The 18,635-nt window shown below is 36.4% G+C and overlaps 1 protein-coding gene and 1 long non-coding RNA gene across 2 annotated transcripts; one reads left to right on the forward strand and one right to left on the reverse strand.

Annotated features, from left to right (window-relative positions):
* Window positions 1-6,552: 6,552 nt before the first annotated feature.
* On the reverse strand, window positions 6,553-10,241 carry LOC111209909. The gene is made up of 5 exons (XR_002661309.2): window positions 10,131-10,241; window positions 7,667-7,726; window positions 7,538-7,585; window positions 7,429-7,455; window positions 6,553-6,878 (listed from the first exon to the last, which is right to left on the reverse strand). It is a non-coding gene; the product is annotated as an uncharacterized LOC111209909 (long non-coding RNA).
* LOC111209908 lies at window positions 9,033-10,693 on the forward strand. The gene is made up of 3 exons (XM_022709956.2): window positions 9,033-9,790; window positions 10,111-10,240; window positions 10,433-10,693. The coding sequence occupies exons 1-3, from the start codon at window positions 9,669-9,671 to the stop codon at window positions 10,691-10,693; spliced, it is 513 nt and encodes a 170-aa protein (XP_022565677.1). The 5' UTR covers window positions 9,033-9,668.
* Window positions 10,694-18,635: the final 7,942 nt, after the last annotated feature.

The following is an 18,635-nucleotide window of genomic DNA, read 5'->3' on the forward strand; positions in this document are numbered from 1 at the left end:
GGCGGGCTTGCTTCATCGACTTCTATTGCTTTCGATTACACCGGTTTAGTTCAAATGTCCCTTAAAAATTGCACAGCTTAGTCCCATAAAGACAAGTGCACCACGACCATACTGTTGTAGTAGATTATATAAGTTATTTCAAAGGATGAGCAAATGGAGATATGCATGAAGAATATTTAAGGGTTTGCAGAGGTTTTACATGTCAATGAGAAAACGAACCACAACTGCGACGTTGTTGAGATCAGAGCCCTTGCAGGGAACCGTATTTGGCCAACAAAATCTGAAAGTTTCCAAAAAGTGTTGCAAATCAATAGCTAATTTGAATGTAAGGGATTCATGACTTTAGTTTTGAAAAGGGAAATATAAAACTATATCAGGAGTATTGGAATGAAGAACCAAAGAGAAGAAGATATTTGAGAAGGTCGCACCATACTAAACTACATACTATACTAATGGATAGTTTAGTATGAAGACAACTTAGTATTAGATAGTATAGTCTGAGATGACCGTTGAGAACATTTGGAAGAAAATGTGAACACAACAGATTCGAATTCGGGTAGAGCCTATTTCCATCCCATCCATATCTCTCTCTTAGGTCTATATATATATGTCAATGTATGTGTAATAAAGACTTAAAGAAATAAAATATTCCTTCTCTCTTGTCTACAAAATTTCACTCACTCTCTTTCTTGTTCCTGAGTGTTCATCACTTTGTTCTTCACAAACCTTACATGGTATCAGAGCTTTCTCCTAACCTCTTTTCTCTTCCGCAAAACTACTTTACTCTTTTTTTTTCTTTAATTCTCACGGTTTAAATCTCTCAAATTCTCAAGTTCTCAAGAAGCACTCTATTATCCAATATTGGAGCAAAGCAAGCCAGTGGCCATTCCAATCACTCTTAAGGGTGTAAACTACCTTCTGTGGTCAAGAATGACCAAGAATGCCCTTGGTGGAAGAGGTCTATGGTCACATGTCAAAGAAAATGAAGCACCAAGATGAACCAGCCAAGGAGAAGACGGCAAATAGATTGTGGTAGTAGATGAAGGCAAATGGATTCAAGAATACCTCATGGTGTTGTCTATTATCCATAGCTCACTTGATGGCCCCATAATGGAGGCTTACTCCTTCTGTGACACAGCAAAGGAGTTATGGGATACTTTGCAAAAGGTTTATGGAAACATATCCAACCTCAGTAGGGTCTTCGAGGTGAAAAAGGCCATCAACAGCCTGAACCAAGAAGATGCAGACTTCACAGCACACTTTGGGAAGTTTATAGCTCTTTGGGAAGAGCTAGAGATGTTGAGGCCGAGTACAATAGATCCGACCATCCTGAATGAGAGGCGTGATCAAGACAAAGTATTTGGACTACTTCTCTCACTCTCAATCCGGCTTACAATGATCTTATCAAGCATATCTTGAGAGCTGAGAAGTTACCAAGCCTAGAGGAGGTGTATTCCCAAATCAAAACGGAACAAGGGTCATTTGCTCTATTTGGAGGAAAAGAAGACCTCAGCTGAGATGGCATACGCCAACAAGGCGCACTTTCGATCAGATGTTAGGAAGAAGGGAGTGAATTGTGAGCATTGCAAGAATGTTGGCCACATGAAGAACCAATGTTGGATCCTTCACCCTCACCTTAGGCCACCATCAAGGTTTAACCAAACTAGAGCACATGAAGCTGTTCACCAAAATGTCCAGCAAATGGCTTAACCAATGCAGCAACAAGGTGAAGGAAGAGCCATGAGTTCTACTGCACACGTTGCTGGAACCACCTCTCAGCCACCTCAGGATGATGCATTCATCCGCAAGTCAGACATTGAGGCTCTCATAAAAGCTCTCAATGAAAATTATGGTAACATTAGTAGTAACGTTTATAATGCCTTAAAATCTCTTCATTGTTCATCACAAACGGCTAGGCCATTGATCATTGATTTAGGAGTTTCTCACCATATGATTAGGGATGTTAAACTAATTAGTGATGTTCAACCTTCCTTAGGAAGTTTTGTGATAGCTGATGGTGATAGAATACCCATTGAGGGCATAGGCAATCTGAAACTATTTGATAAAAAGTCTAAAGCTCTTTACATGCCTACATTTACATCTAACTTGCTCTCAGTTAAAAAGGCTACTACTGATCTTAACTGTCATGATATTTTTAGTCCTCATAAGGTTTTTTTTCAGAATATTGAGACAAGTAAGATGATTGGAAATGGTGTGAGCAAAAGAGACTTTTATTTGCTTGAAGACACCAAGCTTAGATCAGATTTTCATGCGACTTTTACTTCTACTTCTGTTTTAGCTTCTAATGTTTTATGACATTCTAGATTAGGTCACCCTCACTCTCGTGCCTTAAGGTTGATGTTGCCTAAGATTTTTTTTACAAATGATAGTTGTGAAGCTTGTATCCTAGGCAAACATTTCAAATCTGTTTTTCCTAAGTCATTAACTATCTATGAACATTGTTTTGATTTGGTTCATTCAGATGTGTGGACTGCTCCTTGTGCTTCTAGAGAGAACCATAAGTATTTTTTCACTTTTATAGATGAAAAATCCAAGTATACATGGCTGACCTTAATTCAATCTAAAGATATGGTGCTAGAAGCCTTTATGAACTTTCAAAGCTATGTTACTAACCATTACAGCGCAAATATTAAAATCTTTAGGTCTGATAATGGTGGGGAATACACAAGCCACACATTCAAGAATCATCTACCAAAACATGGAATAATTCATCAAACTAGTTGCCCTTATACACCACAACAAAATGGAGTAGATGAAAGGAAGAACCGACATCTCATGGAGGTTGCAAGAAGCATGATGTTCCATACTCATCATGTTATCTTATCAACCGAATACCAACCAGAGTTATTCATGATAGCTCTCCATTTGAGGTATTAACCAAGACTAAACCATCTATTGATCATTTGCGTGTGTTTGGGTGCCTTTGTTTGGTCTTGATTCCAGGAAAACAAAGAAACAAATTAGAAGCCAAAAGTGTCAAGGCAATGTTCATACGGTATTCAGCCAACCAGGAAGGGTACAAGTGCTATGCACCAGAGTTAAGAAAGGTTATGGTGTCAAGAGATGTGAAGTTTGTGGAATCCAAGGGGTATTATGATGAGAAGAGTTGGGAAAACCTTAGAGACCTTTCTCATACTACCTCGGATAAGGAAAAAATTGAGGATAATCTTGGTATCAGCCAACCAAAGCCAAGGGAAGAAGCAAATGGACCACCTACCCAAGAGGTTGAACATGTTGAAGAGGAAGTCCATGAGATCTATGGCAAATGGATGTGAAGAATGCATTCCTTCAATGGGATCTAGAGGATGAAGTCTACATGTGTCCACCTCCTGGTTTAAAGCATTTGGTTAAGCCAGGAAATGTTCTAAGACTAAAGAATGTAATTTATGAGCTGAAACAATCACCAAGAGCTTGGTACCACAAGTTGAGCACTACCTTGAATAGGAGAGGGTTTAGGCGATCTGAGGCAGACCACACTCTATTTACTCTCACCAGCCAACAAGGTATAGTAGTCATCCTTGTGTATGTTGATGATATCATCATCACAGGAAATGACAAAGAAGGTATACTAAAAACCAAAGCTTACTTGAAATCTGTATTTGAGATTAAGGATCTAAGTGAACTAAAGTATTTTCTTGGAACTGAAGTATGCCGCTCTAAAGAAGGGCTCTTCTTATCCCAAAGAAAATACACACTTGATCTCTTGAATGGAACATGTATTCTTGGAGAGAAACCAGCTAAGACACCATTGGAAGATGGCTACAAGATCTTGCATGAGGGGGAGTATGAAGACACTCAATTTGATGATCCAAAACAATACAGAAGACTAGTTGTTAAGCTCATATAATTAACCATTACTAAACCTGATATTTACTTTGCTGTGAACCAGGTGAGCCAGCACATGCAAGTGCCAAAGGTTCATCATTGGAATATGGTATAAAGGATTATTCGACTCCAGGCCAAGGAGTTTAGATGAGATGCAATGGGAACACTGAAGTGGTTGGATATTGTGATGCTGATTGGGCAGGAGATAGAAAGGATAGGAAGTCAACTACATGCTATTGTACTTTCATTGGAGGCAATCTTGTCACTCGAGAAAGCAAGAAGCAGAAGGTGGTCTCATGTTCAAGCGCTGAAGCAGAGTATCGAGCAATGAGGAAGCTCACAAAAAAATTGGTTTGGATAAAAGGGCTTCTAAAAGACTTAGGCATAGATATTACTACACCAATCACAGTGCATTGTGACAACTAGGCAGCCATTCACATAGCTTCGAACTCAGTGTTCCATGAAAGGACTAAACATATAGAGGTGGATTGCCATAAAGTGAGGCAAATGGTGGTACAAGGAGTTATCCTACCTTGCTACCAGAGCCGGACTTGGGCAGAGTCTCACGAAACATCCGTGGAGGGCCCCCACCACCTATTGGGGCCCCCATTTCTAATTTTTCCCTTTGTAGATATGTAATGTTAATATATTAATTTTATGTGCAAAGTCAAACTAAAAAAAAAGTTTTGGTTTGTACTGTACCAAATAAAAAAATATAAGTTATTAACATTAGCGCAAGTAACTTACGGTAAGTTATACGACTTTCTGTACTTTATTTTTATTTAAATAATCGTAAATATTATAATAAATTTAAATAAGTAAAAAACATCATTCTTAACTCACTAGAGGAAACTTACGAGAGATAGTCTTTTCAACTTCTCCTCTTCTCTTTACTCTGTAAAAGAAAGCAAGTTCATAAGAAAACCAGAGATTTTTTCTTGTTTTATAGTTTTTTCGATGTTGCTTTTTATTATCAAAGCTACGATAAGTTCATCTTTATTTCAAATAGGGCCCCGAAAATCTCAGGTCCGGCTCTGCTTGCTACACTAGGAGTGAAGATCAGCTAGCAGACATCTTCACCAAAGCCACAAGTACAAAGTTGTGTGAGTCCATTCTTTCCAAGCTTGGACTCATAGACATCTCTCGGCCATAGTCCTCTTAACCATGAAGGCTCTACTCTTTTTCCTTGGTATGTTTTTTTCCACTGGATTTTGCATACTAAGTTTTTTAATGAGGGAGTTCTTCATGGTTTCCAAGCTCGATCCATCCATATGGTCAAGCTTGAGGGGGAGTATTGGAATGAAGAACTAAAGAGAAGAAGATATTTGAGAAGGTCGCACCATACTATACTACATACTATACTAATGGATAGTTTAGTACGAAGACAACTTGGTATTAGATAGTATAATCTGAGATGACCGTTGAGAACATTTGGAAGGTGTGAACACAACATATTTGAATTCTGGTGGAGCCTATTTCCATCCCATTCATATATCTCTCCTAGGTCCATATATATGTCATTGTATGTGTAATAAAGACTTAAAGAAATAAAATCCTCCTTCTCTCTTTCTTGTCTAGAAAATCTCACTCACTCTCTCTCTCTCTCTTGTTCTTGAGTATTCATCACTTTTTTCTTCACAAATCTTACAAAGAGTTCTGATATATGGTGTTTTCAACATCATAGTATATGTGTTTCTTGAGGTCTTTCAGTCTTCTATCGAATCTGTCTAGTCCTTTTGTGATTATTTCAGGTACGGAGTAGGCAGAAGAATGGAAGAGAGGATGCATGAAGAAAGATGCCATTCTGGAGCGTTTCACGCGGAACAGCCAGTCAGAGCAGCCCGAAGATTGTTCCCACAGCAGAACAGCCGAGAGACTGTTCCCGACAAATAAGGAAACCTCCAAGATTATTTCGGGAGTTTGCCCTAGCTACCCTATTCCTCCTTGGAGATTATCGACACCTCCATATAAAAACACTACCCTATCTATTTTTACTTTCTACGCTAGTTTTTGCAAGAGACTGAGACTTGTATTTGGCGATTGCAACTTGTACGGGGGAAGGCTTCATCTCTCACCTAGAGAAGATTATCCTGAACCCTTGTTTCTTGTTTTATTATATGCAGTATTATTCAGAAATGTTGTCTTTAAAATCTTGCATTATGATCGAGTAGTCGGCCAGCTCGCCTAGGGTATTACGGTGTTGATTATACGAGCTAAACATAGATAAGCGATTCTCTTGTGTCTTCATTTATATAGCTCTTATTGCTTGCATTAATCTGATCAGTTAATGTTTGAACTTAAGTTTAATCACCTCGCTAACCGTGTAGGAGATGACTTGACATGATATGAATGAGCTTAGTAACCCTAATCAGCGAAAGTAGATATTAGGGTGTTAAGTGAACTTATCGGACTTGATCTCTAAGGCTTGCCATCGTATCTTGTTCCAAGCGAAAGCTTAGGCAGCAAGATCGATTCGCAAAGGGAGCAGCACCACGACAGTGGGCTGATCCAGTGGAGTGATCCGAGTTCTAGATGGTTTCCTATTGCGCTTGAATAATTGTTTGGCTCAGTATCAGCACTCAATGAATTACCCTAGGCTAGCTTCTTGTTTAAATCGAATACAACCTCTTGTTACTTGTTTCTTATGTCATCATTGAAATCAAAACTCATTATTGTTCTTAGCTTGATACAGAACTCATAAGGATAAAGTGTAAACTGGTTCTGTGGATTGAATCTCAAATATTACAATTAAAACTGTTAAACTTGACAATAGTAATGATTCATTTTTAGTGTATCAAGTTCTAAGTTTATGTTTTCTAGAGCCTTGAGATGGCCGGATTTCTGGAGCATGAACTTCTAAAGGTTAATGACAAGAGCAATGGTCAGACCTCATCAATAGTGGTTGTGGGGATGAAACGGATGACAAAAAGATGGGGCGTAATCTTGTATATTCGTCGACCGATTAACACTGACGATCGCACCGGTTCGTAAAGATTCACGTTACTGATTGGCACGTGCAGCCGGGATGAGCCCTGGATGGCAAAATTCTGAACAATCAGACAGAATAATAAATTTTCTAAGCCAAATGTTTGAGTTTTGAGTGATAATTGATGGAACAGATCATTCACGTGAGACTAACAATGTCTGTAACTTTTCATCTAGGAAGAGAGGGTGGTACCCATAAATTTTTTATTCTTCTTGATGTTAAGTGAACATTATATAATGTATTAGGCATAAGCAATTTGACTCCAAAAAAAAAACTCTTTGTCGTATAGTTTTTTTGTCGTATAGATTTAGTATAGTTAATATTAATGAGTTCCAAATGTATAGATTCTATGGGCCTTGAATTTGTCATCGTAACTTGATTCGATGGGCTTCCGTTTTGTGTGGGATTTCTGAATAATTTAAAATTTGAGCAGCTGATTGGTTGATTAATAAGTAACAAAAATAATTAAAATTTTCAAATAAGGAAATGGCATAGCATTGTAAATAATTCTAAAAGGTAAGGGCAGAATCCTAATAAAGATTCTGCTTTAATAGTATAGATAACTTAGGGGTAGATAATGGAATATCGTTACGTACCATATGAGTCACAATCATCACAGCCACCTATTTGATTAAATATAAAACTCAGATAGTTTAATGAGTAAAGATTGTAAAAAGCAAGGTATTATAATCCATATAAACTTACAGTCGTAATATTTTTGCTTGAATGTTGGTCGATCATTGATCAGATGAACTGAAAATATACACCGTTTTAGTAATAGCCAACAAAACTTTTTAATTTGAAAATGAAATATTTCTGAGACTCAGGACATACCTTTTGATTTTGTACGTGATCCACGGGGATGACCTCGTTTCCTTTTGAATGTATGTCCGGCTGAAATGTTTGTACGGTGAACATGAAAGTAATACAATGTGTGGTGAATAAAGAATTAAGAGAAAATGTGTACGGCAAATCAGATAAAAATAAACATATCATATCGACCATATAATAAAATGTAACATTTTCGTATATTTTATTATTTGAATTTTAGAAAATGACTATAAAATACAAATATTATTCAAATTCTCACATTAAAATTTGTGACCAAGTGTTTTTAAATTGTATTGTAAAAAATATAAATAATCGTAAAACATATGAGTGAAAATTTTCATTTAATAGATATTCAAAAAAAAAATATATATTAAATTATATACCCTATAAAAATATTTAAAAAAAATTATTACAAATTTCATTGATGATTTGCAGTGAATCTTCAAGAGCTGTTATGAGTTATTAAAATTATTAAAAGTCTCACATTATTTTTTTTATCACGAGCTTACAATTTTTGTTATAAAATATGCATAAAATCGTAAAGCCATACGATTAATAATTTCCATTTAATAGATATCTATACTAAAATATGTTATATATTTAGGTTAATATGATTTTTGCCCAAGTATAATTTCCAAAAAAAAACAATTTATGTTAATATCATTTAAATTTATTTTTATATATACAAAATATATTAAAAATGGTTGTTTAGATTCACTTACCCTATAATTTATCATTGGTCAATTTTACTATTTAGTTAAATTCTAATTATTTGTATTTTTAACCCAATACTTAAAACTTGAAACAAAATAAATGTTAAACATAATAATATGATTTTAGCCCACAATTTACTTCATATCTCAATAACAACTTATAAAAAAACTAATAACTTCTCACTTATATCTATACTATTAAAGCAGAATCCTATTGTCTTTTTTACCTTAACCTGCCATTTTCTTTACTGACATTGCATGTTTCATTAAGGGCAATCAAGTAATATTAATAACACATCTATATTGGGTCATTTTTTTTGGATCCAGCCCACATCAGATTTCTCTTGGGCCATTTGGGCCGATTAATAAATCAAATCCAATTCTCACATTTTTTTTTTCCTTTGGGCCATTGAGTCCAAGTTCAAATAATTTTTTTTCAACTATTCTTAATTATTTTTTTTCTTTTCTTAATATAATTTAAGCATTCATAAAAAAATTGATTTTTTCATTGAAAAGTATAAATCTTTATTAAAAGTATATAATTTTTTTTATTAAAATATTAACCACATAATAAAATTAATTTATCAGAGTTATACCAACTTAATTCATTAAAGAAATAAAGTTTAATTTTTTAAACATAAATAGTCATTTAAAATGAAATACGATAAATAAAGATAAAAAGTTTAAGTCTTTTATAAAATAAAACACAAATATATGAAAATATGACATTTACTAAATATTTGTAAATTAAAAAAATAAAAAATAAACCCGCGCTTTGAAAGCGCGGATCAAAATCTAGTTCATCACTTATAAATCCAACGTAAGGAAAAAACATAAATAATTATAAAAATAGCATGGTTTATTTAGTCTTTAAAAAACATGTATAAAATTTAAATAATATAAATATTTTTAATTAACAAAAACTATATTAAATATCTACTCTAAAATTTTAAACTATTTTTAAATATTCATATATCCTTTTAAATATTGGGAAGGTGAGTTATGTGTCCTTCTCGCTATATAGATTATATATACATAAGTGCCCTGATATATGTTCTCCCAGTCTTTTTAAAAAACCAAACTAACCGATTAAGTAAAAACCTAATTTTTGTTTAGTTGCCGAATTGAACCGGACCCTCTACACCGAAACAAATTAAATTTTTTTTGGCAGTTTGTTTTGGTTAATAACCACATGCCTATGTTCTCCAGTGAACGTGAACTTGTCTTTCTCTTGTTACTCACCTATTGCATACTATTTTTATATGTTAACAATAATCGAGAACTAAATTAGTATGCTTTGCTACATGTACTATGTCTTAATATCTCAATTTGATGCTGCAAAACTGAGAAAACTCCGTCCGAGTTTCAAGGAGAATGGAGGCACTGTTAAAGCAGGAAATGCCTCTAGCATAAGGTTATATTCTCATATAGAGTTTTAACTTCTTTTTTCTTAAGTAAAATTTTTTGTTTCCTTTTGAACTGTGATGGTGCAGCTGCCTCCATTCGCCTCCATTCTTAAGTAAAGTTTTTGGGAAATTCTTATATGAAAGATTTTGAGTTAGAAGTAGCTTTGCAACTTTATATGGTGAATGAGTAGAATTGCAAACTAAAACTAATTTATGGTTAAATTTGGATTGGATATTCCTATTCTTTGGCTACAAAGAAACTGTAACCCCAAAAAAAAAAACCACGGTTGCTGGATGCTTCTAATTTTTTATTTCCCGAGAGAAATAGGCAGGAGATTAGGTATTTACCTGTAACTTCTATGGGTTGGTCATTGGGGGAGGGGGCTATCCATTCCGTTGAAACAGCGATCCTTACAACCAACTTATTCCAGACGGTAGGAGACAACGCGTGTGTACGGGTATGTTGCTTGGACGTATAGAAGAGACAGATGAGTTCTTGGATTTTTCTTAAGTCTTCTTATTTTTTACGCAAGAGAAGGATGAGTTTTTGGAAGAGTTTGATTTTCTTATGCATTTTTCTTTCCCTTTGAAAGGATATAGTTAATGATTGTAATTGCTGGTTTAATGAAATATATTACTTTCATTTTCAGATGAAGATTTTACATAAATATGGGATCTTATGGAATATGGAATTTTCAGAGGATTCGAATATTGGATATAGTCAAGGAATTTTCTGTTGTGTGTGTGAAACGGCGAGAGGGAGATCGATAAGTGGATATGGGCTATGTAGATATTCAAATCCAGCGAATTATCTTCTGAGGCCAAACCGTTTGGATTTGCTATTCTTCGTGTTCGTCTCTAGTATATGGTGTTTTGGATTTGTGCGCAGAAGGAGAAGAGAGTGTTGGTAGCAGAGTTAATGCCTAATGATACACTCTCGAAACATCTATTTCATTATAAAAGCCTCTTTTTTAATATAATGAGATGCTTTCTAAAACATAGAAACTCTAATCATTAAAATTTTGCAAACAGGAAAAAAAGATAATGTCTAAGAACCCATTGAATTCAAAACATTAAACTAATTGACTTAAAAGAAAGGGAAACTCTACATAAAAAAGAGAGTTCAATTGATTAAAAGACAAAGTCTGAAATGGAAGAAACAAAGCAATGTCTTTATAGAAACCAAAATAGTACTTAAACTGAAGCAAACTTTAAAAAAACCAACGCAACTGCAAAGCAAAGACTTAAACATCAATGATCTGAAGCTTCAATTCTCACACCTTGGCCGTTTGACTTTCTCTGGATCAACACTGTCAAACGTCCTCTTACTCTCCTCATATGCAGAATCTCCACAGCTTTTTGAAGGCTCACACACGTCATTTCCAGTCTGCATTGTTTCCTCGGACGTTGCAGCAATGTCGTTACCAAGAGAGGCTTCTGTGGGTGGTGGTGTGTCTAGAGGGAGGATCTTGGTGACAGTTATAGCTCGGGGGTTGCCAGAAAAGTTATGGTATGTAACTTTCACACAAAACTTATGTGTCTGTCCGATTGTGTTGATTAAAGCTTCCGGGACAGGCACCTCATGGTCAGGTCCTTTGTTTTCATTAGCCTTGCATTCAAGTACAATAGTGTGAGTTTAAATCAGTTGAGAGTATAAACTGATAGACATTTACCTCAAAGTAGCTGCTAACTAACTCAGAGGCGTGCCTCCCAGTCAAATCACGACCAGCATCACCAAGCAGGACAATAAAAGCTTGTTCATTGCTGTCATATACATAAATCTTTGCACGGTACCTGTTATGAAAGAATGAGAAGTTAATAATCCAAAACTAATATAAGAGAAAGTGTAATTGAATATTGAGGCCAGAGAACATATTGTGCAACTCCAGCTGTGTTAACCTTCACACATCTTGTCTTCGTACAAATCAATGAGTTTGCGCCTTTGGTAGCCTTACTATGGCACTCAGTGCATGCAATATTACCAAGCAGATCCATGAACAACATCATCAATCGTAGCAGTGCACTCAAAAAAGGCATCCTGCAACAGTTCAAAAGCATTTGATATAAATATCTAAGCGTTTCAAAATGAGTAAGAAATATTTAGCTTTCCTGAGTCATGTAAGAGAATATATCTGCTATAGTCAGCATCTCACGCTTAGTGACCACCTCTGCACTAACCTGCTTAGCAATCTCTGGGTTTGAGCCGAGCCTAACAAAAAATAAAAAGCATTGCTTCAGTCAATCACTTCAATTTGTGTAACTGTGTGATTAACATGAACTTGTATAGATGGGGGTACATACCAGGTGAAGTAATCAATGGTTGGTTGGACATCATAGTCCATGAAAACCCGTGTGGGGGACATAGAGGTCACTGCAAGGGTACCTATACAATAACGGAAGAAGCATTAAAAATGATTTAGTGTAAAATTAGCAGCCAATGTCAAAGAAGAAAACGTTTTTAGAATGTTTAATAAGCTAGAACATGACACAATGATTAGTGAAAACGTGAGACCAAAGAGTTAAATGATTGATTGAACAATTAGCAACCAATGACAAATACGTAAACGTCTTAGGAAAACATGTCACAATTATCAGTGAAAACGTGAGTCTAAAGAGATAAATGATTACCTCCGAGACGTTTAGTGTTAACAGCTGTGACCAAAAGTACTGTGGGAGTGTTTTCATAGGACTTAAACTTCTTGCAGAAGTCTGTTGCAGCCTGGTCCCAAAGGTAGAGCTTCATGACAGGTCCTTTGCAAAAATAATCTCTTAGGGATTTAGGAACTAAAGAGAGATGGTGTATTGAAAATAAAAGAACACACTTACTCATGTGATTGCACATGAACCATAATGTGCCGAGTGGTAGTGATCTTTACTTCATCAAGGGTGGGACGCTCGATAAGAGTCTGTCCATCGACCAGCTTCATGTGGCCAACAACATCTATAACATTTATCATAAAGAGTGTAATTTAGATGGCTAATGTAAAACTATAGAAACGAAATACTTGAAATAATTCACTACAAGAAAACGTAAGTTTAACGACAACGGTTTTTCTCGTGAGTTCGTCGTAAAAGAGGGTTTACAAGGAATTAGCGAGGAAACAGGTTTAGTCGTTATACGTTCGTCGTAACGCATATTTCCTCGCTAATTTATCGTAAAATAGCGAGGAAACCATTTCGTCGTAAAAACGAAGAAAACAAATCGTCGTAAAGACCACGTAGACAATCCACGTAAGAATGTCGCTACCATTCCTCGTAAATACCACGAAAGCATTTCCTCTTAAACGACACGTACATATCTCGAAAGTATTTCCTTGTAAAATTCACGTAATTACCTTGAAATGTTTTCCTCGTAATTTTCACGTAAATACCTTGAAAGTATTTCCTCGTAAAATACTCGTTTAACATTTCTCGTGATTTCCTCGTAAATGTTCAACGTAAATAAGTCGTAGATTAGCTACAAATCTACTTCATTTTATTATTTAACAAATTTAAAAATATAATTAAAAAATATTTAAAATTATTTAATTTATGAATAAAATTAAAATTTAAAAAATAAATAAATACGCAAATATTTTATATATAAATAAGTTTTGAATTTATAATACAACCACGGAAAAAAAAAGAACTAAGAGTCGTGCATCGCCAAGAGGAATTCATCACTCCTCCTGTCTACATCCTCCTCGGCATGTGTGTCGTCGGATGGTCCCTCGCCTGGAATGAGATTTTGTCGTCGCATGTTCCTCAACATGGTCTCCCATTCCGGATTTGTGGCCGCTATAAAGTCCAAGAAGCCCTCGAGTCCACCCACACGAGCTGTGAACGCAGATTTTGTCGCGGCCAACTCGTTACGCAGCTCAGTGACTTCATCATCCCGTCGCTGACCATAAGACGATGTCGCTCTCGGAACTTCGTTGACGGAACCAATCCCCAACGCCCGTCCCTTTTTTTTAGGGACAACCTTAAAAACAAAAAATAAATATTGTTAGTAAAAATTTAAAGTTAAATTAAATGAATAATAAAAAATTAAAATTTTAGAAAATTTACCTCCTCGTAAATCTTATCCACTTCAAGTGTGGATAAGGTGACGGGTAATCCGTCGGTAGACTGCTGGGTCATCTGGGTCTGGCGGTCTTCAACCCGAGCAACCACGTCGTTGTAGATTTGCTCGAACTTGCCATCTACAAATACGTTCGCCTTGTTCTTGTGGGTCCTCTCGTAAAGTTCCATAAGAGACGGGAGATGTCCCGTCTCTTTGGCCTAAAAAACATTTAAGAAAGTTAGACTAAAAATATATATATTAAAAAAATTATTTAATAAAATATTTAATTACCATTTCCAAACGGACACCGGCGTGGGGTTTTTGGCCCGTAGTGTGAAGCATCGGCCCTTTTCCGTGCTCATCGACCGTGTTACGGGAGTTAGAGCAAGACTGGGCGATTTTAATGGAATCAGGAAGACGCCAATAACGGATGAGGCCATCCCACACATCCGTGGTGAGCTCAGCGGGTTTGCCACGCTCATACTCCGTCACGATCCAGTCACCCTTCCAGTTGGAGACCGTGTCCAACAAGCGAACTTTCGCCTTCGCGTTAAACTTCTTCCTCACCCTCCCAGTGATCCCCAAGGCCCAATTATATTTTTTGCTGTTGGAAAAAATAAATTAACAATTATTTTTTTAGAAAGTATATATATAAATCATGAAAAAATTAAAGTATATATAATTAATTAATAGAAACTTACAGCGTAAATTTTGAACCACATCTTTCTGACGTAGTGAGGCGTCTTGCTCCAGTTCGGATGTGCCATGGAGAAGTAACTTTTGATCGTCTCGGTTACATCCTATGCAAGACATCCGTCAACCCCCCACCTGGAAAATACAAATTTAAAATATAAATTATTTTTTAATGTTATAAAAGAATTTTAAACGAATTAAAAAAAAAATTAATGCAACATGCCACAAAGTTCCGTCCGGTCGGTCGAGGTCGATGACTGGTAAACCTTCTCTGCCTGGCAGACGGAGAATGTCCTCTACAGTGTACTGCGAGTAAGGAGCACTCGGAGGCACCATCAAATCGGGATGAATATCGGCGGGCATCGGAGGTGCCATCGGAGGAGGCACAGGAGGAGGCATCGTCGGATGAGCCATCGGGGAAGGCACATGAGGAGCCGATGGTGCACTAGAAGAAGTAGACCCAGAGACTCTCTGAGTGTACTGAATCTCGGGGACAGTCTCTTGACCTGAAGAACCGGGAGCTGAAGAAGACGGGTCTAAACGACTACCCGGCTCACCGAACATCTCTCTGTAATGAGCAGTAAGTCTGCCATTTCGAACCTGGGAAAAAAAATTAATTTTTAAAATTAACATCAACAGTATATTTCCCAACATTATCCACCTAATCAACACTAAATAACATAAAATCCGTAAACCTATCTAAATTCCCTATACTAACCACCTAATCTATCCTAAACTAACCAAATTAGAGAGGAATTAGAGAGGCTTACCATTGCCACGAAATGGAGAGGAAGTGGAGAGGAAGTAGAGAGGAAAGAAAAAGTGAGCGCTCGGGGGTATATATAAGATTACATATCGTTGCAATTTCCTCGTAAGTTTACGACGAAATAGCGAGCACTTACAAATGCCCGCGTTTTATACTACGAGGAAATAGCGAGGAATTACAAAAGCCCGCATTTTTATATACGAGGTATTAACGAAGATTTTATTATCGTTGCAAATTCCTCGTAACGTTACGACGAAATAGCGAGCAATTCTACGAGGAAATAGCGAGGAATTACAAAGGCCCGCGTTTTTATATACGAGGTATTAACGAAGATTTTATTATCGTTGCAAATTCCTCGTAACGTTACGACGAAATAGCGAGCAATTCTACGAGGAAATAGCGAGGAATTACAAAGGCCCGCGTTTTTATATACGAGGTATTAACGAGCCGCGCTTTCCTATAAATATACCCACAACTCTCATTCTCAAACCACACACAAACTCCCAAATCATACTCCTCAGCAAAATCCTATTCAAATTATAAATATTTGAAAAAAAAAAGGAAGAGAAGAAGATATTAGAATTCATGTGGGCGAGACTTACGTATTATAATTGCTGGAAGTCTTGCCACATGTGAATCTGATATTTTTCTTCTTTTTCTTTTTTTTTCTAGTTTTTACATTACGAGGTATTTACGACGATTTCGTCCTACGTGGAATTAACGAGGCCCGTTTTCTTTATTTATTTTACGAGGTGTTTACGACGATTTCGTCCTACGTGGATTTAACGGGGGTCGCTTTCTTTATTTTTTATTTCATCGTTATTTCCTCGTCTTCTTACTAGTCCTTTACGACGATTCTCTCTTACGTGGAATTAATGAGGCCTGCGTCGTAAGTTCGACGTCGATTTACGAGGAATTAATGAGTTTTATATTTAAATCCCTAAAATCCGAAACCCGAAACCCCAAACCCCATATTCCTTATTTTCTACTTCATATATTCCAAACTCCCACATTACCTTATTCATAAAACAAACTCCCACATTAACTTATTCATAAAACAAACTCCCACATCTTATTCATAAAACACCCTACACAAAATCAAATACATCAATCAGATACATCGACATTCTCGTCATCACTAGAAACATCATCATCTTCAACAGCTTCGTCTGTGGCATCATCGGTAAGATCTTTGTACTCGTGATTATGCGGATCAATGAGAAGGATGTCATCAATTTCTTATTCAGGTTCCTCGACTTCATTTATCTGTTCTTCTTGCAATGGTGGTTCTTCTCCACTGATGATTCGTCCTCGAGGTGTAATTTTGATCACTGCTAACCAATTTATACCCGAATCTCTCATCCGAGGGTATGGAAGGAAGCTAACTTGGTCTGCTTGTGAAGCTAAGATGAAAGGCTCGAATTTGTTGTACCTTCGTCCACCGTTGACATCAACTACACCGAATTTGTTAGACCGAACACCTCTGTTGACGACGGGGTCGAACCATTTACATTTGAAGAGGACGCATTTCAGCTTCAATATCCCTGGAAATTCGACTTCAATAATCTCCGTCAAGATCCCGTATAAATCTATTTCCCCTTTCACACATATTCCATAGTTACTGGTCGTCCGCTGTCTACCATACTCATATGTGTTAAAAGTATAGCCTCGTGTGAAATACATCTGTGATGTGGTGACCTTTACAAGTGGAGATTGAATTACTTCGTGTAACCACTTAGGATAATCTGCATCGTCGTCATAATCAACCTGCAAAAATAAAGAGAATGTTGAAATACAGATCATGTATGAAAAAATAGTTTGAGTTAATACTTGATTCAACAATCACTTAATGAAGTGTTGATCTTTCCTTTTGTCTACGTCACTTGTGGATATAGCAGGAAATGATTCTTCGACTTGAGGAACAAATAGGCTGTAAAATCACATTTTATAGGAATGAATCTCTCGCAATTATATAATTAATTATACTTATATGTGTTTCGAAGTGTCAATATATGTTACCTTTCAAAATAACGCATCAATGGATCCTCGCAATTGAGTAGAATATAGGTGTGTGCACTATGAGCGTCTTGGTCACTCGACCACCAAACCTCTTTAGACTTCCCACCGAGTCGCCCAATCTGGCTAAAGATCTATGGAACACCAGCAACTGCATATGTTGGCGCAACACCACCATCATCATATCTTCTTGGAGCTCTTCTCCGGGTACGTCCTTTTGACGCAAAGTAGTACGATGTGAAATGAGAAACTTCTTCCGTCAAACTTCCAGCAATTATAGAACCTTCAACTTTGGCGAGGTTCTTTGCTTTTCCCTTCAAATATTTCATGGCTCGCTCATACTGATACATACATCCGTAATGTACAGGTCCACGAAGCAATGCCTCATATGGGAGGTGGACAACTAGATGCTCCATGGCGTCAAAAAATCCGGGAGGAAATATCTTTTCCAAGTTACACAACAAGATGGGAATGTTCTCCTGAAGTTGTTCCACAACTTCTTCTTTAAGAGTGCGTGTGCTCAGATCCCTGAAAAATGCTCCAATGCCTTTTATATTTCAAAAACAATTAAACACATTGTTAGTCATATATTATTTTGCAAATTAGACCGTTATAAAACTGTAAAGTGGTTGATTCGCCGCGTTTAACATTTCGTAAAACTTTTTTGCATCTATATTAGGTTCTTCATCTTCATCATGAGCTACGAATGCATCAGCTACCATATCATGAACCCTATCATAATCTACCATCTCCTCCTGATGGTAACTATATTCATTATGCAAATGATGATCAACCGGTTCTTTTTCCTGAAAATTGCTATTACTACTACTAGCTTCATTCTGATCATAATTAAAACCTTCTCCATGTTGAAACCAGATATAGTAATTTGGCGTGAAACCTCTATTTATTAAATGCTTCCAAACATTTTCACGGTTTGCCAGTTTCGAATTGTTGCATTTCCGACAAGGACATAACATCTTACCACTTTCTTGGGCGAGTGGTGTTGAATCTACTTGATGCATAAATGTCTCCAGGCCCGCAAGGTATTCTTTCGTCACTCTCCCGTTAGCATCTCTATGCATATACATCCACTTCCGCAACTCGTAAATAGTCCCGGAGCCAGCCATTTTTTTTTCTTTCACGTTTTTTGTTGTTGGTGTGTTTAAAATAATGTTCAAGCATCCATATTTATAGGAAATTTCGAATCTAGTAGTTGTAATTTTCCTATGAATTTACGACGAAAATTAATTAGGTGGCAAAAAGAAAAAACGTGTAACACCTACAAAGTTGGTGGATTCAAAATTTCCTCGCTAAATACACGTAAATTATTTCCTCG

Source organism: Brassica napus, chromosome C9, assembly GCF_020379485.1.
Source record: "Brassica napus cultivar Da-Ae chromosome C9, Da-Ae, whole genome shotgun sequence".
NCBI classification, from domain to species: Eukaryota; Viridiplantae; Streptophyta; class Magnoliopsida; order Brassicales; family Brassicaceae; genus Brassica; species Brassica napus.